This window comes from Pipra filicauda, unplaced genomic scaffold (genome assembly GCF_003945595.2).
Source record: "Pipra filicauda isolate LSUMZ 115617 unplaced genomic scaffold, ASM394559v2 scaffold71_size5581439_pilon, whole genome shotgun sequence".
Lineage (NCBI taxonomy): Eukaryota > Metazoa > Chordata > Aves > Passeriformes > Pipridae > Pipra > Pipra filicauda.
In genome coordinates this window covers 4,642,559-4,666,061 of record NW_024104887.1, presented here as the reverse complement: position 1 = coordinate 4,666,061, position 23,503 = coordinate 4,642,559, and the positions used below count along the sequence as shown (strand labels likewise).

The window sequence follows — 23,503 nt, the reverse complement described above, 5'->3', positions numbered from 1 at the left end:
CTGCCTGTTCTCACTGTCACGAGGGCTCGTCCACCACTGCGCTCTCGTAGCAGCTTCCAGAAAAACTGATTTTCACAAGGAAGGGTCTAATCAGACCCTCACAGTCTGTGTTCTTGTAATTATCTGGAATACATACCCCTGCCACAGGGCTTTTGGAGTTGTCCAAGCTGATCTCTTGCCTAGTACGGGGCAGAGGATGTTGTAAGGGAACTGTACGTCAGCCGGGGGAGGTTTGGCACAGAGAAATCTCCAAGGGAGCCAGGGCTGTCCATAGGCAAACTGCTTTAATGGTTAATTAGCCCCACTGTAACAAATTTAACTCCCCAGACTGGGTTTTCTAGCACTGATTTACAGCCACCATATTTGGTATCTGCCTGCTAACAGAAAATAACTAACATTTTAGTTATTTTAATTTATTCGGTGCCTTACTGTCACACTCATCATTCAGTAGAAACATATGGTCATCACTGTGATTATTTTTTCCTAACTAGTGTCTTCTTTCCCTGCTTCCTTCCTTCTGCATTACTGTTCTGTTTCCATTTTGCAAAAAGGATTTATTTTCACCTCCTTTTACATTGCATCTGTTGAAGTTATTGGCAGTCAAACAGTTAACACTGACATTTGAAGCTGGTGCTAGACTTGGACATATGCAATAAAGCAAATGAGCAAATGCTGGCACTGAGAAGTGCCTATTGCTCAGCTGTGGGTTATGGCTGATGTTTATATTTGCGTTGAACTTGGGCTTGGGAGGGTACAACACTGAGTAAAGTTTATATTCTGGAGAATCTGACTGCAGCACGTCCCCCGGTGGGTAACCTGGTCACATTTAATTACTGCTCAAAAGTTGCATTTAGTTGTGTTGTTTTTGGGGGAGGGAGGGGTCGGTGTGTTTTTTCTTTTTAACAGACTGAAAGAAAACTTGAGGTAGTTATTTTTTGTTCTCACAGAGAGAGTTGGAGTTGAATGGGAAGACAAAAGCGTGGAGGAAACCGAAGCTACTTGGCCTTAAATGCCTGTCCCAGGGGAGGCGGCCGGAGCGGGGCTCTGTGTGTTGTCAGTGGGGTGGGTTGGCTCTTCCCTCGCCTGGATGTGGACAGCTGGGATCAGTTTGTCCTGGGCTGAGGGAGTGGCTGATGAAAGAGCTGCTGAAACTGCTAAGTGACGTTTTCTGTGAAAGTCTTTAGGATTATATAAACTTGGATTAACTGTGCGAGGGTGGAAGTTTCTCCTCAGTCGTTTTTGAGGCAGCTGTGTTTTAAGGCTGTAGTTATAAACTCACTCACTTGAAAAGTAGTTATTTTCTTTTGGTTTTGCCTTTGTTCCCATTACCTTGTCCAAAACTTGCTCCAGGGCTGCACCACTCTGGCAGAAGAATTCTAATTTCTAGGCAGAGTTTATTTGTATGTTTATCTCTTTTTCTTTTGCTAGTGTTATCCTTTGTCTCACTACCTTCCTTCTCCAGGGGTTATCCTTTTTCTCTTCACCTTGGCTAAGAGGGTAGAAGAAAACAACAAAGCATTTTGCTGAAGGTGTGGAGGAATTAGCTTGGAAAATTTGGGGCATTTTAGAAAGATTACTTGATGACAGTATCTGTGAATCCCTCCCAGACTGGGTCTTTCCAAGCTTAGAACTCAGGCCTTCCAGACCATGAGACTAATTGGAAAAAAAGAAAAGAGGAAATCAAATGATGTTTCTTTGTGGTATTTGAGCCATTAGAGTGGATCTGGATTTGAGATTTCCAGAAGGAACTAATTTTCCTATCTGAAAACTGCTGGTTTCATGCAATCACTTCTGCCCAGGCACTGGACTTGTGGGGAGGAAGCCAGTTAGTACTTGTAGAAATAGGCAAAACTGCATTTACCAGTCATTTACCAAATCAAAAACATCTTTTACCAATAAATGATTGGTAAGTCAAAACAACTGCAGGCTGAGGGAATTTACACCCATTTAGAGCCAAATTTGTACTTCAGCAGCTCTTGCCTTTATTACTGTTTAACAAAACTTCAGGTAAATTTTCTTCTGACCAAGGCTGGTTTTGTTTTTTTTTCCCTGCACACCGTCAGTCCCTGTACTCTGACCACTGTTATATCTTGAGAAGGAGTGGAAGGAAGAAAACCAGACAATGTGAATCAGCAAAAGTCACCTACATCATTGTGTAGGGTTTTGGGGCTGGACGGCACTGTTGAGGGTCCAGCATCCCCAGTTCGTGATGCTGCTGCAGGAGAGGGTGTCCGTGTATTGCTCCTAGATGGGAACATCTGTGGTGTTTGTGCCAACAATGGCAACATCCCAGAATATAACAACATTCTCTGCAATGCATTAGTGCTTTAGGGAGATCATTTAGGAGAAGGGTTGCTTGCTGTGAGGAGTTTGCAAAGTAGGAAGGATTTCAGAATATGATAAGGAAATGCAGACAGGTGTGAGGCAAATGGTTCAACACGTTGTATCTCCTGTCTCTGGTTTCTGTGGTGTCTCTCATCTTGAACGCCTTGTACATCATCTCTCTGTTGTGTGGAGATTTTCCGGGCAAGCAGCAACTGAGTCACCACTCGGTGCACATTTCCCCTCCCTGTTTTAGTACGTGAGGCTGAGTGAAGTCAGAAGTCAGCAGACGAGTGTTTTCCAAAGATGGTTGTGTCTGAACCCACATCACATCAAAAATGTAACCTTTAAAAGAAGGTCGGGGAATAGAAGTTGCTTGATGCGTGTTAGTGTCACAGTCTAAATTCAGTGGCGTGGGATGCAGAAATGCCCATTTCTCCTTTCTTCTAAATTTTCGCCGAATTTTCCCATTGGTTGTCTTGTAACAGCTTTTAAATTGGTCAGCAATGTGAAGCTGTTTGCTTGTGAGATGAATCATCATTAGTCATAAAAGATTCCGTACCTCGAAACGGCTTCCCGTTGTAAAATGAGATAAGAGAGGTGGAGAGAACACATTTCAGTCCCACTCCTGCTACAGGATGCCTGGGAAAGGAAATCCAAGATTTATTCTCTTTATCAAATGCTTGTTTGATTGATTGATTTAAAGTTATTGGAAATCTAGCAGTAACTTTTCCCTCATGCTGTCTTGTCTTCCATCAAAGCAGTTGGTGTAAGCCAAGTGATCAGGTGTTGGTACACACCGAGTAGCGTTTTCAACAGTAGCGGTGGGATTGTTCTCATATCCATGGCTGTCCATGGATAATTGTGGTTCTTGTGGATGGGGAGAGCTGCTTGAAAACCACAGGTATCCCAACCTTCCTCTGCTCTTGGCTGCAGGGATTAGGAGCTAACGGCATCCGGCTGACCATGGAGAGCGCTCTGACCGCCCGGGACCGTGTTGGGGTGCAGGATTTTGTCCTGCTGGAGAACTTCACCAGCGAGGCAGCATTCATTGAAAACCTGCGGAAACGCTTCAAGGAGAACCTGATCTATGTGAGTAACAGTGACAGACACCAGAGTGTTCATCGCTGACCTGAATGTGGGTGTTTGGTGCAGAAGACATACCCAGCTCTGCTCTGCGGTTGGCTTTGGAGGTGGTGGTGTCAACTTTCACAGACCATTGCTTGTGTCAGAGCTAGTCTGGGATACTGTCATGTTGACAGATGTAGGGACTCCCTGCAGTGCTCCCGTTGAGGTCTGCTGGCATTTACAGATTTTGCCAGCACTGAAAATCTGATTTTCACCATGTTCTTCCACGTCATGAATTCACTCACTTCCAGCAACCCCAGACTTGAACTTGATCCTAAATGTATATCAGAAACAGTCCAATATTCTTGCTGTTAGAAGCACTAAAACCATTTGCAGGTGCTGTTTATCCAGCAAGGATCCAGCAAGGATAACATGTCTGGCATAACTCCAGCAGTGTCACTCTCACAGCACTAAGAGGTCACTGCCTCAGCACCCTTGGCCTGTTTGGAAGCTCCTCAGGAGCATCCCCAGGGCAGGCACTTGGCCTTCAGAGAAGTCTGAGCTCTCAGACTCTGCTGCCAGACCGTCTGTAACCTCCCTACTTTTTGTTCTCTTTTCCAGACCTACATCGGCTCCGTTCTGGTGTCTGTGAATCCGTACAAGGAACTGGAAATCTACAGCAAGCAGAACATGGAGCGGTACCGCGGCGTCAGCTTCTATGAAGTTTCTCCTCACCTGTGAGTGAGTGGCCTGTGGGTAACAGAGCAGTTTGTGCCATTCCCACGCAGGTGTGAGCAGCAGTGACGTGTGAAAACAAGCAAATAGGACTTTTCCTTGCGCTGAAAATCCTAGGGATATAAAGGACCCTCCGGAGGGTGTGGTGTGGGGCTCTTTCTATTCCTGTTCCTGTCTCCAAAGAGGATGAGTTGCCTTTGCAAGAGCAGTATTTGGAAAGGGAGTCAGTTCCTTCCTGGCTGGAGGAACAGAGTTGCTTGCCCCTGGCAGGACAGGAGTTCATTGTTCCAGGGTTACTTGGGGTCTCCGTGTCCGGGCCGTGAGTTTCCCCAGCACAGGGCTAACCAGGGGAAAGAGTGTGTCTGTTGTGTGTGGGTTTCTTTCCTACCTCTGCTGGTACTGCCTGACCAATATTTATCTGGTATTTCCCTTGTTGCTAAGATACCGTCAGCCTGTTGGAACAAGGAATGTATTTATTTACATGGTCTGGCCTGGTGAGTGTTCCCAATTTCCCATTTAAAAAAAAAGAAAAAAAAATTTGAGGTTTAAAGTTATTTTTGAAAGCATTTGAATTTTTTTGTCGGACTGAATGGCTGAGAGCTGAGGCCACATGGCTTCAGAATGTTTTCTTTCAGGACCAAGGGCCAAATTCTGAGCACCTCTTGGAGGGGTTTTTATGTTGTATTCTGGTTTGGGGGTTTTTTTTTAAGAGGTCTTGGAAGAGTAAATGATATTATTTTTGAGTGAACTATTTGGGTTGTTTCTTATTGCTGGCACATAGCCCAGGAGAGTAAACAAAACAGAATGCACTGCAAGCACAGAGAGGGGGAGAAACACCATTACTTGGGAAAGTCTAAATACTTGAAGTTGTATTTTTTTATGGTAAAAATGTGATTTTTATTGTGTGAACCTACATGGGGGAAAATTAAACCTGAAAAAACCCTGCATTCAAACCTCCTCAGTTCTCCCCTTGGTGTAGATGTTCCACTTTGGCCAGGGTGTTCTTGAAGGGCTTCTGTGTCCTCAGATGAGAGTTTTGGGACTCTCTGGATAATCCTTGGGACTGTGACTCTGTTTTTCTGTATGCAGTAGGTGCAGACTGAGGATGATGGCAGTGCTCATGGATTGAAGCATTAAGCAGATGTGCTTTAATTCCTATATGTGCTACACTTAAATCACAGGGCAGCTGATTATTTCTTAGGCTGTTCTCTTTTCTTTTAACTAGTCCTGTAAGAAGTTGTAAAACGTGCAGCTCATAAGTAAACCCTGGAGAACTGTAGTGCTGGATACCACTGCTGCTCCAACTGGGAAAACAGTGTTTTTCTTAACTGTTTTTGCCCTTCCATTAAACCTCATTGCATTATTTATTTACATTGCATTATCTGATGATGTATGCATTTAAAATTACTCTGAGGAGCATCGAAATGCCCTGTCTGCAGTGTGGTGCTCTGGGCTTCTCCTTTTACAGTAATTCAGGTGTCTTTTTTCCCCTCTTTCTCCTCTTTTAAACTGATTCTAGAAAGCCAGAATTGTTCAAGATGTCTGTTCCAGTGTCAAACGAGTTTAAGTTCTAGGCCTGAGCTCTGGGTTCTCTGGGAAGTGCATCACGTTCAGAGGAGGAAAGTTATCCCTATGGGCTTGGAACACAGCACACTTCCCAGGGATCTGTCACATCCTGTCCTCTTTATGGCCTGCCAGGGGGTTTGGAGATGGGGGCTGCAAATGGGACCATAAACATCTTTAACTGAAGTGATTCTGTGTGTGCTGTGCGTGACTGCTGGAGCTCACAGTGCCATAAACCACCCAATAAAGGCACGCAGTCTAGAGGCAGTTCTTCAAATTTAAATTAAATTTACATTTATTCAGCTGTTTTCAAAATGCTCCAGAGGCAGGGTTTGGATGGGAAGAGAAGGACGTGATGTGTTCAGTGGGGTAAGTGTGGAGTTGTGTTGCTAGGTAGCTCACTGGTGTTGCCTTAGCACCAAGTATTAATAGACCTGAGAAGGCCACGGCTGTTATTTTGCTGTGATTATTTCTAATTAGTTGCACAGCATGAGAGGTAAAGAAAAAAAAGAGGAAAATTAAAAAAAAACAAAGCTAGCAGAAGGTTGTCAAGCATATGAAGACAGGATATCTGCTTGATCACCACATGTAAGACAGCTGAAAATATTGTTATGGAGGTTGTCTTAGACGAGTTGTGAAGGGCTGATGCTTCTCTTTTACTCTCTCCCATTGTCCTTTCCCTCTCCCTCTATGAGCAGTTGCCACCATTGTCACTCATCCTCCTGCTCTCTGGTGTTCTAAGAGTGTGTATAACTGTGTAACTCTTGGCATGAAATCCTGTCTGGTCTGTGATGGGCAGGAAAAGAGAAGGGAAGGAAAAAGCAGCAAAGAGGAAGCAGGGACAGGGCCAGAGCTGGCTTGTGCAGGCAGGAGGTGTTTTGGGCAGTGCTTGGCCTAAGGTGAAGGGTAGCTGAACCTGCAGGATGCTCCTTAGTCTGTGCTGGCTCATCCAACTCTTCCCACCGTCCAAGAGAAGCTGTGAGAGGTTGGGCTACTCTGGAGCCACATTACAGGATCCACCCAAATAGCAAAGTGCAGCTGTGACCACCTGAGTGTGTCATCACCGAAAAGATAAGCAAGAATAAACACCACTGGACAACAAGGTGTTTCCTGAATGTTAAGCTTTTTTGTCCTGGGGGACCAATGTTGAGAGATCATGTATATTTAGAAAAGTTGATCTGCACCGTTTAGTCAACTTCTACAGAAACTTCTTTTGTCAGTTTGTGAAGGAATTTGGTAATTTGTGCTGTCATCCTGCAGAAACTGGGCTCAGTGGTTAACTTGTGAAAGGAGTGATCTCCTGTGTCTTCACCAGTGTGAAGGAGCAATGTGGTCTCACCCAGCCCATGGACTGGGGCAGATGCTTCTTTTGGGGTGTGTCTGCCCGGAGTTCTCAGGGTGGGATAACCCTCTCTGAGGGGTCTCTGCCCTTCACCCGAGGAGCCACACCAATGCCTGGCTGTCCTTGTCCCGCAGCTACGCGATTGCAGACAACTCCTACCGCTCCCTGCGCACGGAGAGGAAGGATCAGTGCATCCTGATCTCCGGGGAGAGCGGGGCTGGCAAGACAGAGGCCACCAAGAAGATCCTGCAGTACTACGCCGTGACCTGCCCCGCCAGCCAGCAGGTCGAGACCGTGAAGGACCGACTGCTCCAGTCCAACCCCGTCCTGGAGGTAACTCCCACGGGAACCTGGCGCTGAGTCACAGCAGTGACACTCACATTTTCCAGCTGAGGGGGTGGTGGAGGTGGGACCCCACGGGACATGACAGAGCGGAGAGCGTGTCCTGGGAGCGCTGGGTCATGGTGTGTGGGCAGATCATCTGCTCTGCACACCGGGGAATCCCGCTCTGATTCCAAGCCAAAGGAATGGCTGGCTGCTGCTGAGCTCGCTTGGCCCTTTCCACTCCACTGGGAGGAATTCTGGCATGGCCGGGGCTGCAGGGAGAGAGGGGAGTTTGGAGTGGGAAGAGCTCTGGTTCACTGGGTTAGGCTGCAAAGGCAGGAAGGGGCACACTGCAGTGGGCAGCAGATAAATGCGTTTGTGGGTTCATTTTCTGGTGCTGTGGTGTCCTCTAGTGTCCAGCCCCAGCTGTCTGTGTAGTGCCCGGTGATATTCCTGCTCCATGCTCAGCTGGGTGCTGTATCCTGGGAAAGGTGTGCTCCCAGGAGCAGGGAGAGCCCGGCAGGCCCTGTCCTGTTGGGATAGAGCCTGTTGTCAGTGGAGCAGCAGGTGGCTGTAACAAATGGCTGTGACGAAAGAGGAACCTTTGAAAAGACTGTCAGACATGACATATGTTGTCAACAGTGGACCAGCATTAAAATAAGCTTTGCTGAGGGGATGGAAGTATTTTCAGAGGATGTTCCATCTGCAGTGCTTGCACTGGGTATAAAGATCAGCCTTAGAATTTGGGGAGCAATCTGCTTCCTTCTTGTTTTTCTTTGCAGAAAGGAAAATCCTGGGCTTTAGTGGCTGTAAACAAATAACTGGCAGCTTCACCAAAGTGTTTATAAATAATCTTATTTGGTACTTATTTATTTCTCTCTAATCATTTTCATTTCAGGCCTTCGGAAATGCAAAAACCCTTCGAAACGACAACTCCAGTCGATTTGGGAAATACATGGATGTGCAGTTTGATTACAGGGTAACTTGAAATCTGTTTTGTACCTTGGAAGCTGTGCCAGTCATAGCAGTTTTCTGTTGCCTGTGTGTTCTTGTACTGATGTGTGCGTGGAGCAATTGTTTTGCATTTCCTTGATGACAGTGTGAGCAGAGTCTGTGGTAGCAAAGTTTACTTCCAGTGGGTTTATAGTACTCACTCTCCTTTCTTTCTTCCCTTATTTCTCTACATAAGGAGACAGTGAGATTAAATCCTCTTATTCCTAGGGTATATGTGCACTGTGCAAATGGATACTCCCGAACTAAATCCACATAATCCAGCTGTGATCTGAAGATAATCTCTGTCCTGTGTAACTTTGCACAGTGTTTGTTTCCATTCTGATCCCTGGTGTCCCACACAGTGCAGGATCTGAGGAGCTCAGCATTGCCATCCTGCAGTTCTTTAAACATCTCAGGATACAATCCCTCCACACTTACAGTTTTGTGAATACCTTCTGAGAAGGAATTTTACACAAGACAACATGCCATTCGGCATGTTCTGTGGCCAGGATTGGTGTTACACCATGTCATTGTCACTCAATAGCTCATTTTGCATGCACTTGAGCACCCAAATCACCGTGCTGGAGCTGAAATAGAGCTTGTGATACAAAATGACAGATGATTTTCTGTGTTTTTATGGGCTTTTGTTTCAGATCCTGTTTGTCTTTGAATAGACAACCAAGAAGCAGAAACATTTTCCTTTATGTTGATGAACTGTTTCAATGTACCTGGTTTGATTTAGGGGGCTCCTGTCGGGGGCCACATCTTGAACTACCTCCTGGAGAAATCCCGAGTTGTGCACCAGAATCACGGCGAGAGGAACTTCCACATTTTCTACCAGCTGCTAGAGGGAGGAGAGGAGGACTTGCTGCGGAGGCTGGGCCTCGAGAAGAACCCACAGCAGTATCATTATTTAGTAAAGGTGAGCATTAACCAGTAATTCTTATAATATTTTTAAATTATAGAACCAAGATATTCTCGGTTGATTTTGTCATTTCTTTCCCTCACTTCAGAAATAACCCTGAGATGACTGCTGTTAAAAAGAAGCGTATAACAGAAGTGTATTGAGCATGGATAACGTATCTTTGACAGTTACTTATTTATTTGTGTCAAACTGTGTCTTTTTAGGGTCACTGTGCAAGGGTCAGCTCCATAAATGACAAAAATGAGTGGAAGATCATGCGAAGAGCCCTGTCCATTATTGGCTTCAGTGACAGTGAGGTGGAGGTGAGACATGTTTGGAAGCACAGCTGATTTTCCTGCTTTTAAAGAATTTTTCTGCTTTGATTTGGGATTTCTGATTGCAATCAAATGAGAGTGAATCAATTCAGAGTGAATGTATTCTCTACCGAAATCCTGAAAAAGATACAAAATGTTCTTGTGAAATGTTAATTAACATAAAAACCTCACTGTGTGTTCGTTTCATCATCCTGACTTCTGCCTCTTGCTTCCATCCCAGGATTTGCTGAGCATTGTGGCCAGCGTTCTGCACATGGGGAACGTGCAGTTTGCTGTTGATGAGCAAGGAAATTCTCAGGTCACTACAGAGAATCAGATTAAATACCTGGCTAGGGTGAGTATCACCAGTCAGGGAGATATTACAGGAAAGGTGAATTGTGGCAGTTTCCTTATTTTGAACTTGATACCGTCATATAATTTTAGAATATGATTTAGAAGCTCTCATAAATTTTACTTTTGTTTGACCTAAATAAAATGCAAATATTATCATCAAAACCCTTTAATTGACATCCTCTCTCTTTACCACCTGATCCACCACTGCTTTGTGGTTTTCACCTTCAGGCAGAGAGATAGGAATAAGACTCTGGAGAAGAACTTTAAAGAAAAAACCACCTTTGTGGCTTTGCTTGGTCAGTTCTTTGTGCCAAAACCATCAAGCCAATGTATTTGTTAGGTCATATCACTGCCAGAAAGGAGGGGATGTGTGGGAGAAAAGGGAGGGATTGATGCTGCAGAAGACTTGCAGTGTGAGTGGGAAACAAAGGGTTGGTTCACTGGACTGGGATTTTAGGAAGCAGCCTTTCTGATGTCTTAAAACTATTATTAGTAAGTGGAACATACTGCTTCAAAAATCAATTTAATATCCCATTGCTTTGCAGCTTCTAGCAGTGGAAGGCTCTGTTCTTCAGGATGCACTGACCCACAAGAAGATCATAGCAAAAGGGGAAGAGGTAAGAACAGGACCTGGGGATGTGGGAGGCACATGGAATTAACACACCTTGAGCTCTCATACCAGAGCCCAACAGTCCCTTCTCACTTGTCAGAGGACTCAGTGCAGGAATCCCACAACCCGCTGGTGACTGTTCATCTGGGAGGCAGCGCCAGGAGCTGAGCCCAGGCGGGCTGTGGAGTGGCTGTTAATTAATAGTGATCCAGGGGAGTGGAATCTCTTGGTGGAGTGGATGTTGAATGGCTTTTGTCTCCTCCTGCCTGCAGCTGGTCAGTCCCCTGAACCTGGAGCAGGCGGCCTATGCCAGGGACGCTCTCGCCAAGGCTGTCTACGGGCGCACCTTCTCCTGGCTGGTGAACAAGGTCAACAAGTCTCTGGCTTACAAGGCAAGTGAACCTTTTGTTGATATCCAACCACTTGTGAAAGGAAATTCCAAATCTTTTAGCTGCAAAGCAGTAAATGCAAGTTCCAAGCCTTAGTGATTTATAAATTGTTTTCCAAATTAAGCAGTAAATGCTGGAACTAAATGATCAAGATCCGGTGATGGATCGTAGCTGTGAGTACAAATCTACATTTATTTTTTTCTCTATTGCAGGACGAAAAGTTTCCAGGCTGGAGAAGTACAACAGTTCTAGGATTGCTTGACATCTATGGATTTGAGGTTTTCCAGCACAACAGGTTTGTTTCAATCAAAGTCTCTTGAGTTTTGAGTAAACTCTGCATGACTTCATTCATTACAGTGTTTCTCTACTTTGTGATTCAAGACCTTATTCCATCTCTGGTTCTCTTAATAAGAGAAAGAGGTGGAATTTAAACTTCAGGAAATCAGTTGGAAAACTGATAATCACAGGGACTCTAACACCTGGGGCATCCAGCTAATAATTAGCATTTACAGCCAGGTCAGTCTGGAACCTCCCTGAGGGACAACAATGAACAGACTCTCAAATTTAAAGTGTTATTGGTCACTTATTAAAAGTTTCTGTGTTCCTCCATATTTCCATCCTTCATGTTCCATCCTTCCTGTTGTTTTTCCCTCCTTCTGTAGCCAAGTTTCACTAAATAATCAACTTACTATATTTATACAGCCAGTAAATAAACATTTCACAAAACCTCTTCCGTTTCTGTTGATTTACTATATTCATGCTGCTCCCACTGTTTCACTTGTGGTACAGTCTTAGTGATTGTTTTTCTGATTTTTGTTTGCAGCTTTGAGCAATTTTGTATTAATTATTGTAATGAAAAATTGCAGCAGCTCTTCATAGAGCTCACGTTAAAGTCAGAGCAAGAGGAATACGAGTCCGAAGGCATCGCGGTAAGAGCCAATGTCATCCCTTCACTCTCTCCTTCCCAGCACCTCCCCACTGAAATTTCCATGTGTTTTTCCAGCCTAGAATTGTTTTCACCCCCAAGTGTGATTTCTTGTCTTTGCAGTGGGAACCAGTTCAGTATTTCAATAACAAAATAATTTGTGATTTGGTGGAAGAGAAATTCAAAGGCATCATTTCTATTTTGGTGAGTCGAAAGCACCTTTTTATATGAAAAGTTTGGGGCAGTGTAGTGGCAAACAAGGCCAAGAACATAGAAATAAAACAGTTTTATGTTAGGACTGTTTGAGCAGGTGGGGAGAGCAACAATACACTGAACAGTGACACTATGAAAAGCCATTGTATCACCTCCATGGACTCTGGGGAAAGCAGCTCCCAATCCAGGCAGTCTGGAAGAAGGGAAGTGTTTTCCTTCTCAGCTCAACAATTCTTCACTCCTTGAAATCAGAGCTGGTTACCTGTGGAAAGGCCAAAGGGCCAAACTGGGGTGGTGTTTCAGTGAGACAGAGTCAGGGCTGGTCTGGGTGCCCACAGGCCCAGTCAGAAACCAGTCCTGGAACGTGTCTGTTTGTAGGATGAAGAGTGTCTGAGACCTGGGGATGCCACAGATACAACATTCTTGGAGAAACTGGAGGAAACTGTGAAAAACCACCCTCATTTTCTCACGTGAGTGTTCCCACAGCTGAGGGCAGTTGCACTGGTCAGATCCAAGTGTGTGAGAGAGCCCAGAGCTTTAGTTATTCCTAGAAAACATTGTGCTCATGGTGTGTAGAGCAGTAGCATCCTTGGTGTGCTGGGTCCCCCATAAAGGATGATCAAGTTTTCTTTTGCAGAGATTTGATTGTGATTTAAGATAATATAAAATAAGTTGGCAATACTGACTGCCTGGCTCTTCTCAGGCCTGAGCTTCAAAATACAATAGAGGCAGCAAAACTCTCATTACTGACTTGCCACTTCACCTTTCAGATTATTTACTTCAATTTTGGAGCTCCAAATGTCTTTTTATTGTGAATGTTCTGCTTATGCTCAGCTTAGAACCTGTACATGTGCACGCGTGTGCAGGCAGAACCCCTCTGCAAGGAACACTGAAATGCACCCCTTTGAAATAAACATAAATACATTTAATAACATTTTTATGATGTGCTGGTGGATAACTCTTGATTTACTTGTGATCCTGAAAATCACCAAGTCAGATTCCATTCCCTGTGTCCCCCTTCTGTGTTCGCTCAGGGACTGAACATCACGGTGCTTGTTGAAGTGACTCTCCCAGATGTTTGTTTCTCATGGAGCTTTTTGACTTTCCCCCCAGGCACAAACTCGCTGACCAAAAGACACGGAAGTCCCTGGGGCGGGAGGAATTCCGGCTCTCGCACTACGCTGGGGACGTCACCTACAGTGTGGCAGGTGAGTCTGTGCATCACCTTCCTCCTTTTCTCCTCCTCCCATCCCGTGCCCTTTGAGGTAAAACAGCTTCACTGTGTAGTAAAGAAAAATCTGGGCATAGAATTTTTCCTGCCCTGAAGTTCCCATGGAACAGCAGTGGGAGCCTGAGTGGTTTCTTTTTCTTCCAGGTTTTCTAGATAAAAACAATGACCTTCTCTTCCGGAACCTGAAGGAGGTGAGTGTGGACAGAGGATGTTTCCAGCACCCTGCAGAATGAGCAGTTGGGTTTAAAATGGGATGGACCTGAGGGAAAAGATTCTTCTAGACTCCACCTGGAGAACATGTGTCCATAAGTCTGTGCTATGAAAAGAGCAGTTGAGGTGCCCAACGTTCATTTTATTATTAAAAAGCAACACAAACCAAAAAAACCCAAGCAAAACCAGTTTTTGTCCCATGTTTCTCTGGTGGTTCACTGAGGAATGGTCTGTACTTCATCTCTGGAAACCTGTCTCTCTCTGCAGACCATGTGCAACTCAGAGAACCCCATCATAAACCAGTGTTTCGACAGGACAGAGCTGACAGACAAAAAGAGACCTGAAACGGTAGGAACACGAGAGCTGGAGAGAAATGGGGCTGTTTCCTCTTTTTAAAGACATGAGCTCTCTAACATGGTGATCCCAGTGAGAGCCCCTCACATTCAAAGCTGGGAGCCCGAGTTTTGCAGTCACCAGCTCTAAGTCATTGCTTCATACATAGTTTTCTTTTCTTTTAGGCAGCAACTCAGTTCAAAAACAGCCTCTCCAAACTCATGGAAATCCTGATGTCCAAAGAACCCTCCTACATTCGTTGCATGAAACCCAACGATGCTAAACAGGCTGGTATGACCCTGGGGACTCTTCTTTGGCAGATGTAGAGCACTAGATCCCAGTCAGTGAGGCACAGAAAGGAAGTCCTGCAAGATTTGTTCATTTTGGGTCTGTGCCAGAGCTTCTCACAGGGAGGTGGTGGCAGTGCCAGCAGCCAGGAATTGGAACGGGAGCACTGGTCTTGGGTGAAGTAGGGTCATGGTTAAAGTAAAGAATTATTAACCTACATAAATGCCCTTTAATGACCTTTATTCTCCCTCATTTTTTGTTCCTGTGTGCATGGAACATCCTCAAGGAAAACTTTGTCTTGGAACTAAATATAAATTATTAAAAAGGGATGGGGGGAAGGCAGGAGACACAAAGTTATGTGGGAATTGCACTGCAAGGGTGGGTTAGAGGTTAAAGATGATTGTGTAAGATACAACAAGAGCTGAGCACTCCCCTTCTCCAGGTGAAGGGGCAGCCACACACTGATCCTGTTTCTCTATTTTCCTGCTCCCTCCAGATCGATTCGATGAAGTTCTTATCAGACACCAAGTGAAGTACCTGGGGCTGATGGAGAACCTCAGGGTGCGCAGGGCTGGGTTTGCATATCGAAGAAAATATGAAGTTTTCCTGCAGAGGTAAAATTACCTTGGACTTCTTTCCACTGCTGCTGCCTCTCCCTGGTCTTCCTTCCACCAATGCCAAGGCTGGGGAGTCGTTCTCAACAGCACAGAGGCAGCCCTAAAACCTCACAGACCTATTTTCTTGAGGGGGCCTCTCTCCCTTCCCATGGCCTCTGTCCCTTCTTCTTGGATTGGAGTTCTTGGAAGAAACCTCTCCCTGAGGTTTCTTCTCCTGCCAATTTGCAGGTACAAGTCGCTGTGTCCAGAAACGTGGCCCACGTGGGACGGGCGGCCCCACGACGGGGTGGCCGTGCTGGTGAAGCACCTTGGCTACAAACCAGAAGAATACAAAATGGGACGGTTAGTTCTTCTGTGTTCTTCATTTGAGGTTATAAATCATCAGGTGTCCATGTGATGGCTCTTAAATAAGGCTTCTCTACCCAGTGGGCGAGAGAGGGATTACGGAGCCCAAAGAGGACGCCAAGGGTAGAAAGCAAACTTCTCCAGCATGTTAAATGTAATTCTGCATTTCTGTTTGTAGAACAAAGATTTTTATCCGCTTTCCCAAGACCTTGTTTGCAACAGAAGATGCTCTGGAAGTGAGGAAGCAGAGTCTGGGTGAGACACTCACACTGCGGTAGCTGTCTCCTTTCTCATTGGTTTTTTTGCTGTTTGTTCAGGGAGGGATTTCTGTTTAAAAAGTTGAGTCTTTTTCTACCAAAACCTGCTTGGCCACAGTCACAAACTGCTGTTTTGTCTTTCAATTTCAGCAACAAAAATGCAGGCCACGTGGAGAGGTTTCTACCGCCGGAAGAAATTCCTGACCATGAAACGCTCAGGTACGAGAGACACAGAGAGAGACGTTCCCCCAGCAGCCCCCACAGCAGTTCCATGTGCTGGTGCTTTTTACTGACATTGGTTTATATTTATATCCAATGGTTTATATTGTTAAAAACTTACATTATATTCTTTTCCCTGTGCCACGCTGAAGGCTGTTTATTTCCAGGGTGGGCTTTCCTGAGCACTCTTCGGTGCCAGCTTTGTCTGGAGTCAGTGCTGGGATGAAGGACCTCACTTAGTGCAAAATCTTTGTGTTTTTTTTAGCCATAATCATCCAGTCCTGGTGGCGGGGGACCTTGGGACGCCGAAAAGCTGCCAAGAGGAAGTGGGCAGTGGAGACCATCAGGAGGTGTGTAAAGAATAGCCCAAACCCTCAAACATCACTTATTCCCTGGTAATAAGATGCAAAAAATAAAACTTTGTCACTACAGTATCTGGAGCTTTTTAAAAATAAATTACAACTATTAAACAAAGCCTAGAAAATTGGATTGAAAAGGAGCTTTAAGTATCACAAGTTTTGGACATCACTTTTCAAAGTTTCTAATAATATCTTTTTCCTCCTCAGGTTCATTAAAGGTTTCATTTACCGGAACCACCCTCGGTGCCCAGAGAACGAGTATTTCCTCGATTACATCCGCTACTCCTTCCTCATGAACCTCAAACGTAACCTGCCAAAAAATGTCTTGGATAAGTCCTGGCCAACTCCTCCCCCGTCTCTCTCTGAGGTAGGAACGGCTGCCCTGGGATCTGGGGAATCACACGTGGGATGGGGGAGGGAAATGGCAACACTGGGGACCACAAGCCTGAGGGGACCCTCCTGCTCTGAGCAAGAGAACCAGGTTCCACAGTGCACCAGCATCCCTGCTGGTGGAATTAATCCAGACATCAGCTCAGGGGCGTAATCACAGCACATCCGTGAAATCATTAGTTGCGACACCATTTTCTGCTGGTTTTCTCACCCATTTCTGAAATTCTCTTCCATTTCTCTCTGGACAAATTCAGCTCCCTCTGGACAGTTAAACTGGTTGCAATGACAATATCACTGCCTGTGAGAACATATTAAATGTCCTCTATTGCCATTATTATCCTGCATCTGGCTGAATTGATTTATCTGATCGAAACAAAATATTGCAGAAAATCCCAGTTACCTTATCCAAAGGTCCTTGTTTGGATTGCAGGTACAGCTGGAAGGAAGGAAGGGCACAGCAGTGTAGAGTGGGGGGATCCTGGTATTTATTCCCCCTTCTAAAGCAGCTGGAGAACGTCACAGGGCAAACTCTCATAGAAAGGCATAAAATAAACTAATTATTTAATTCTAAAAGCAACTCTAAGTCACGAAACAGCATTTTAACCCAGCAGTGCATTCTCTGCAGTTGCTTCTCCTCTGCACTGTTGGGTTTGTCAGCAGCTCTGAGCTGTTTATTATAAATTTATTATCAATTCCCGTGTGATTTCCCCCTCAGGCGTCGCAGCTCCTGCGCCGGCTGTGCCTGCAGAACATGGTGTGGAGCTACTGCAAGAGGATCAGCCCCGAGTGGAAGCAGCAGGTATCCTTTAGGGTGTTTCCCAAACCACACTGACATTCCCAGGAGCAGAACTCAGCATTGTTGACTGCAAGGAATGAAGGAGAGGAGCAGCTGGATGGGAGGGGCGGGGGAGGCACAGTGGGGATGTGGAGGGGCTGTGAATCGCTGCATTCTGGGCTGGTGTTACAGCTCCACAGGAACACTGTCATTTATTTTCCCTTAGGTTAGAGACAAAGCACTAAAAGACTGGAATGTGTATGAAAGAAAACCCGTTCTATACGTATTTGAATACGTACTATTTAAACACTTTGTGTAGCCAAGCCCCTACATAATTTCTCTGCTGAAAGGCCCTGTTATTCTGCCCATGGAAGATAAAAATGTAAGAAGCTGCATTATTCTGCCTGTACCATGTAAAGTAGAGAGTAAGAGTGCTGCAGACACAAACCCAGTCATATTCCAAACAGAGAACTTACATGAACAGTTCCAGCTGCTGTTGCAACTGAAAAAATGATACTGAGATTTGATTGATCTTAATCATGAAACTGTAGGGGGAGGGAATTTTTATAAATATAAATTTTTATATTTTTATATTAAAAAAAAGGCTCAGTAAAGAGGCATAGAAGGAAATGTAGGCAACAAACCAGTGGGATGTAACTGTAATAGCTGCCATGAAGGTTTTTCATTGCACGGTGTCTCACCTTCTGAGGGCTGCAGTGCATCGACACCTGTAAGGAGGGGCTGTGTCTGAGCCCGTGATTAAGGACAGGGGATTAACACCAGCTCAGCAGAACACTTGCTTTCCCCCAGCAAACCAGACTCACTGATGATGAGGATCTTTTATCCCCATTTTTCCCTGTAAATCGTCTCAGGTCCCTTGTCCTGTGTCACAGCACCCACAGCATTTGCCCCAAGTACAGCAACGGGGTTTCCTGTTTCCCCAGTCACTGGTGGTGTTCTTGCTGTGAGGGCAGAGCACAGTGTGGGGTGACTGTCCTGGAACTCTGCCACCTCAGAGGGACTAAAGGCTTATGGTGACTAATCATCCAAACAGGAACTCCCAGGGCCATACGGTGCCTTAATGGAATTGTGCTGTTTGTCAGGATAAGGTGGGGAATATTGAGCAGATCAGAGAAGGTGTTACACAGCACTGATAAGGACATGACTTTTGTCAGTGCTTCAAGTAAAGATACTGCAAGGCTTCAGGGGGAAAGAAAAGTAAGTCTTAAGCATTAAAAAACCCATAAGGGATAGAGCAGAAGAGCAAACTGTGCAGCTTGAGGGGAAGAGGTTGAGAGAAGCTCTGCAGTGGGAGAATTCTGAGACTTCTTAAACATGGGCATTATTAAAATCCAGAGACTATGTGTCATGTCCAGATAAATTCAAACAGGAAGTAAAATATTTACTTAAGGAAGATAAAGGAAAAAAGGGTGAGAGATGTATGGAATATTGATGTAATTTTGTGACTGGTATGAGTCAGGAGGTCAGAACTAAATGACAATTGTTAATAAAACCAAAAAGGGAATATCTCTTTTAAGACAAATGTATCTTTTTAACAAGGAGAAATCTTAAACTAAACAAGAATTCATCTTTTGTCCTTGCAGTTGGAACAGAAAGTAATTGCCAGTGAGATTTTCAAGGGTAAAAAAGACAATTACCCTCAGAGTGTTCCCAGACTCTTCATCAACACTCGACTGGGTGAGTAGGTGTTGCCAAGTTTAACAGGAGGAAGGAAGGGGGAGATTCATCTACTCTTTCTTGCTAGAAATTTCTTTCTGACCCCCACCTCTTTGGTTTTAATACAGGTAAGGAAGAGATACATAATAAAGTCCTTCAGGCTTTAGAAAATGAAGCACTTAAGGTGAGAGATGTATCCCAATACTTTTGTCAAGCTTCTAGAGTTATTCAGCAGAAGAGATTAGATTTCTGAGGAAAGTACAGCAAGAACTTTACATTGTATTAAGCTTGTAATACTTTGGAGGATAGTCTGTGGGAAAAGCTGATGGCTCAGAAAGAGGAGATTTGGGCAATTTAATTGTGTCAGTTAAGAAGTGAAGGGATTGCAGCTGGAGAGGAAGGGAGAAACCTGCAGAGACTGACATTGGGGGTTTGCAGGCCCCCAGCCCTGACAGCTGCAGCCCCCACGGCACTGCTGGGAACTGCTCGGGGTCAGCAAGGAAGTTCTGCCCCAGGGAATGGGACTCAAAAGAATGATCTCCTCCATTCCCAGCTTCCCAAGCACTGGGTTGTTCCTCCTGGGCGCTCTCTGGGCTGCAGGTGGTTCCCCAAGCTGTGTTTTGGCCCTGCTAACCCTTGTTTCAGTATGCAGTGCCTGTGGTCAAGTACGACCGGCGGGGGTACAAAGCCAGGCCGCGGCAGCTGCTGCTCACCCAGAGCGCTGCCATCGTCGTGGAGGAGTCCAGGATCAAACAGAGGATCGACTACACCAACCTCACAGGTGGGAATGGGCACGGAAACAGACTCCCTGCACTGCACTCAGTTCAGTAATGCTAATACAAGATCCAGTTTGTCGGTCCTGGACAAGAACAGAATCATCCGATCCTGGACAAGAACGGAATTGTCTGATCCTGACAAGCATTTCAAGTCTGTAATATCTTGAAATTGAGTTTTTCTGAAATTAAATTCCGTAAAATGTCACAGAAATTACTCAATTCATCTCCCCTAAGTAATTTCCCAATTGCACTGCCCCAGCACAGGGGAGTTGCACCATTATTGCACAGCAGCTGCCTGGGACACTGCTGCAGCTTTTGGCACTCGAAATATCCATCAGGGACTTGATCCTTTTGGAGAGGGAACTTGGTCAGAGAGGGAAAACTGCCAAGTCTGGTGCAGTGTGGTCATTATAGGCTTTGGCTGAAACTTCTCACTTCAGCCCCTTGCAGCCCCCTCAGCCTCTCTGCTGCCTTGTCAGTGCCCTCAGCTGTTGGGTCTCTGTGTGGGAACAGTTGCTGCATTCCTGGGAGAGGTGGTGGGACACTCCCAAGGTCCCAGCAGTGCTGGTGCCACATGGCCTCTCTCTCCCACAGGCATCTCTGTCAGCAGCCTGAGCGACAACTTGTTTGTGCTGCACGTGCACTGTGAGGACAACAAACAGAAGGTAGGGGGGCTCCTCCATCCCTCCTCCAGCCACCTCTGGAAAAGGTTTGAAAGGCACAGAGAGCAGATCCAGCTGGGAGGAGGGGAGGGCTCACACAGGTGACAGGGGTGTAACTGTGTGCCAGCTCTAAGGGCCCTTTCACTTCTATTTACTTGTGCTCACGGGTGGGGTTCCCCACTGGTGGTTCCCCAGCGGGGTCAGTGCTGTCCCTTGTCCCCATCAGTGGTACCTGGTGGATGAATTGACTGCCACAGGTGCAGTGTGACCCACTGAGAGCCTCACCAAGCCTGGTCCCCTTGGAGGATTGGTTTTCCTTTCTCACCTGTGACGGAGATGGCTCTGTCCCTGTTCATTCCAGTGCAGTGATTTTGGTGCAGTGACACCAAAGCCATGATCCTAAACCATGGTCTCTCCTCCCAGGGAGACGTTGTCCTGCAGAGTGACCACGTGATCGAGACCCTGACAAAAACAGCCATCCTGGCTGACAAAATCAACAATGTCAACATCAACCAGGGCAGGTGAGTGACACCAAGGCCCTCCCGGGGCCCCCCTTGGCTCTGCTTCAGCACTAAAGGGCTACAGGAACATTCCTGTACCCCCTCAAAATGCACCAAATACACCTTAACTAAGGCTCCATTTCCTTGAACATACAGATCTGTTGCAGCAAAGCATCAATACAAAGCAGCCACTTACCATTTTTTGTGTGCACTCAGCAGAGCTGTTCTCACCTTTCTCTTCACAGCATAAAATTCACAGCGGGCCAAGGCAAAGAAGGGATCATCGACTTCATCTCGGGCTCAGAACTGCTCATAGCCAAAGCCAAGAACGGGCATCTAACAGTGGTGAGTAAGGGCTGGGCTTCACTTACACTGGATCCAAACCCGGATTTTGGCATGAAATCCTACCTGCACACCTGGGACCTGTGCCATGTGATGTTCTTGCCAACTGCACTGCCCTGGTCTCCCAGCCTTTCCCCCACTTGGAGCTGTGCTCTGTATTTCTGCAGCCCTGAGGGCCTGCCAGGTTTACTCAGGCTCAGCAAGTGACTGTCCTGGCACTCGCTTTGTATTTCCCCCCAATATTCAGGGCGTTAATACTTTACTCCAGAGCAAATCAAATTTTAAATACATTTAAAAGCACAGGTAGCAAAAAAAAAAAAAAAAAAAATCCTCTCCCTTTCTCAGCTTGTTTGTGGTTGTCCTGCCAGTCAGATACAGTCACACAGCTGATTTATGCACTGTCAGATTAAAGGTTATCCAGAGATAAATCCGGGACAAATCCACACTGCACTGACTCCCCTTCCAGTGTCAGAGCTGGGAGCTCCCATCAGGACCGCAGGCTGCTTGGAACAGCCTCAACTTGAAGATGTTTGGGAACTGAAGCTGTTGCAGCATTTCTGTTTTGAACACTTTCTAACTCATCCCTCTCCTGCAGGTTGCTCCCCGTTTGAATTCCCGATGATGATGAAACGTGTCCCTGTGCCAGGACCTTTCCCTCCATGGAATTGGCTGAACATTGTTCCCAGCAACCCCCCCTTCCTCAGCTTTGCTCTTTCTGTTTATCGTTACCAAAGACCTGCACTTTCAGAACCACCACAAAATACATCCTGCTTTGTCTTACTCTCAAAAGTCCCAAACAAAAGGCCTTCTCTTCTCTTCCTTTCCCAAGTGGCAAACACGGGGTCCAACGCAGCGGCCGCAGCTCGGGACATTCAGCTGGGCTTTGAGGGAGAGGGAGCTCTGACTCTGTTAACAGAGTTTAAGCCCCGATGGAAATGACCAAAATCTGTGCTTGTCGTCACCAAAAAGCACAGTCAGAAAACAAGTAACTCTGCTGCTTTCTCAGCCAAACCAATGAAATGCCAAACTTTGTATTCAGAATGTTTTATGAAGAATTTTGCTCTGAGATGTTTTAATGCTTTGTGTTACAATTTAGTGAAGCCATATTGTGTAAATGAGTAAAACCTGTAAATACTTTATAGCTGAGGATGAGATGCACTACGAGAGATGGAGTTGATGTGGAAACTTATGTAGATTTGGAATTTTTTTTGTTGTTTTTAGTTTATGGTTACAAGGTATTAACCTGAAAAACCCATCATGCAACTTCCTCACTGATCTGGATCCAGAGACTTTTACCTTTTTTTGAAGTCAGCTGTCCCATTTCTTGCTATTTTTATACCGTAGGAATTTTTCATATCCACACAAACACAGTCTAATACAAACTGCAGAGGTTACCACTGCTTTGTGTGTCTCCAGACTGGCCTGTAGTCCTTGGCCGTGGGATGGGCACAAGCTTTCCCTCCTGCCTGGGAGTCACCACTGCCCTTCCCCACCCAGCTCAGAGCAGCACGTTCAGGAAAAACAGCTTTTCCTCTTCTTTTTAGCGATAACTGGAAGTTTGAGTTCCCGCAGTATTTATGTCGATGCCTCAGTGCTGCCTTACGAGGGAGGGCTGGGTCAGCCCTGCTGCTGCTCCCCAGCTCCAGGGACACACTTGGAGCGCTCAGACCACAGCAGAGGTTCATCCTCAGCGCCTTCACTTTAAACCCAAACGGCCACAGGGTGCACAGCTCCGTGTGGGATTCCTGCTGCCTGCACACCACAGCTCCAGACCTCAGTGCATCCTGCACTCCACTTGCCTTAGGAATCCTTCCCATTCCACCTCTATCCTGACTCAGTAGCACAAACAGCTACAGCCAAGCCCTGACTGAGATCTAACCCAATGTGCTGCCCGTCGGCTCCTCCGCTCTGGTTCCTGACAGGATGCCACTGTCAGGCCTGGAATGCCGGATCCACTGGGGGCCATTCCCAGCCCTGTGCTGCAGTGTGTATATACAATGCTGTCTATGCTGGTCTATAACCCCTTCCAGACTACACCGAATAAATTTTTACAAAAAATCCAACACCCCTTGTCTCGGTTGTGGAAGTTTCCTCACCTGTTCTGCTGGGCAGGCTCTGCCCCAGCCCTGCTGCTCCTCTGGCTCTTGGGCCCATCTGTCTACACAGAGCAGTCCTGCTGCTGTCCAGGACAAGGCGCAGGTTATTCCTAGAGAAAAGTTTCTAGGACTTTGTTTTTCAGTCCTTTTCTAGGACTAGAATTTCCATCAGCTTAGCAGGATGGACAGCAAGATACACGATGGAGAAAAAGGAAACAGGGTAACTGGAATGGATGAGGAGTGCTGTAACAGCAGGTGAGTGGAAAGCACCAACCAGCTCCTGGGTTTTATACATTTAGGTAGGGAAAGGCTGGCTCAGGGTGTGCCCTGCAGGCTGTTCCCAGAGCTATTCCCACAGCAGCACAACTCC

The 23,503-nt window shown here is 45.9% G+C and overlaps 1 protein-coding gene across 7 annotated transcripts in view; it reads left to right on the top strand.

The window, feature by feature from the left end:
* MYO1C (myosin IC) overlaps positions 1-23,100 on the top strand; it is a 54,903-nt gene extending 31,803 nt beyond the window's left edge. For all 7 annotated transcript variants that reach the window (XM_027725904.2, XM_039389255.1, XM_027725903.2 and 4 more), the window contains exons 2-32: positions 3,259-3,414; positions 4,012-4,127; positions 7,165-7,363; positions 8,253-8,333; positions 9,090-9,269; positions 9,476-9,574; positions 9,807-9,920; positions 10,465-10,536; positions 10,802-10,921; positions 11,131-11,213; positions 11,742-11,847; positions 11,967-12,047; positions 12,435-12,526; positions 13,170-13,264; positions 13,432-13,478; positions 13,765-13,845; positions 14,016-14,121; positions 14,615-14,732; positions 14,964-15,077; positions 15,259-15,335; positions 15,488-15,556; positions 15,822-15,906; positions 16,123-16,282; positions 17,021-17,104; positions 18,685-18,778; positions 18,886-18,941; positions 19,403-19,538; positions 20,128-20,198; positions 20,619-20,716; positions 20,941-21,040; positions 21,633-23,100. In XM_027725904.2, coding sequence (XP_027581705.2) covers positions 3,259-3,414; positions 4,012-4,127; positions 7,165-7,363; positions 8,253-8,333; positions 9,090-9,269; positions 9,476-9,574; positions 9,807-9,920; positions 10,465-10,536; positions 10,802-10,921; positions 11,131-11,213; positions 11,742-11,847; positions 11,967-12,047; positions 12,435-12,526; positions 13,170-13,264; positions 13,432-13,478; positions 13,765-13,845; positions 14,016-14,121; positions 14,615-14,732; positions 14,964-15,077; positions 15,259-15,335; positions 15,488-15,556; positions 15,822-15,906; positions 16,123-16,282; positions 17,021-17,104; positions 18,685-18,778; positions 18,886-18,941; positions 19,403-19,538; positions 20,128-20,198; positions 20,619-20,716; positions 20,941-21,040; positions 21,633-21,659 — 3,117 coding nt within the window. In that variant the 3' untranslated portion in view covers positions 21,660-23,100. The remainder of the gene's footprint in view (positions 1-3,258; positions 3,415-4,011; positions 4,128-7,164; positions 7,364-8,252; positions 8,334-9,089; positions 9,270-9,475; positions 9,575-9,806; positions 9,921-10,464; positions 10,537-10,801; positions 10,922-11,130; positions 11,214-11,741; positions 11,848-11,966; positions 12,048-12,434; positions 12,527-13,169; positions 13,265-13,431; positions 13,479-13,764; positions 13,846-14,015; positions 14,122-14,614; positions 14,733-14,963; positions 15,078-15,258; positions 15,336-15,487; positions 15,557-15,821; positions 15,907-16,122; positions 16,283-17,020; positions 17,105-18,684; positions 18,779-18,885; positions 18,942-19,402; positions 19,539-20,127; positions 20,199-20,618; positions 20,717-20,940; positions 21,041-21,632) is intronic.
* Positions 23,101-23,503: the final 403 nt, after the last annotated feature.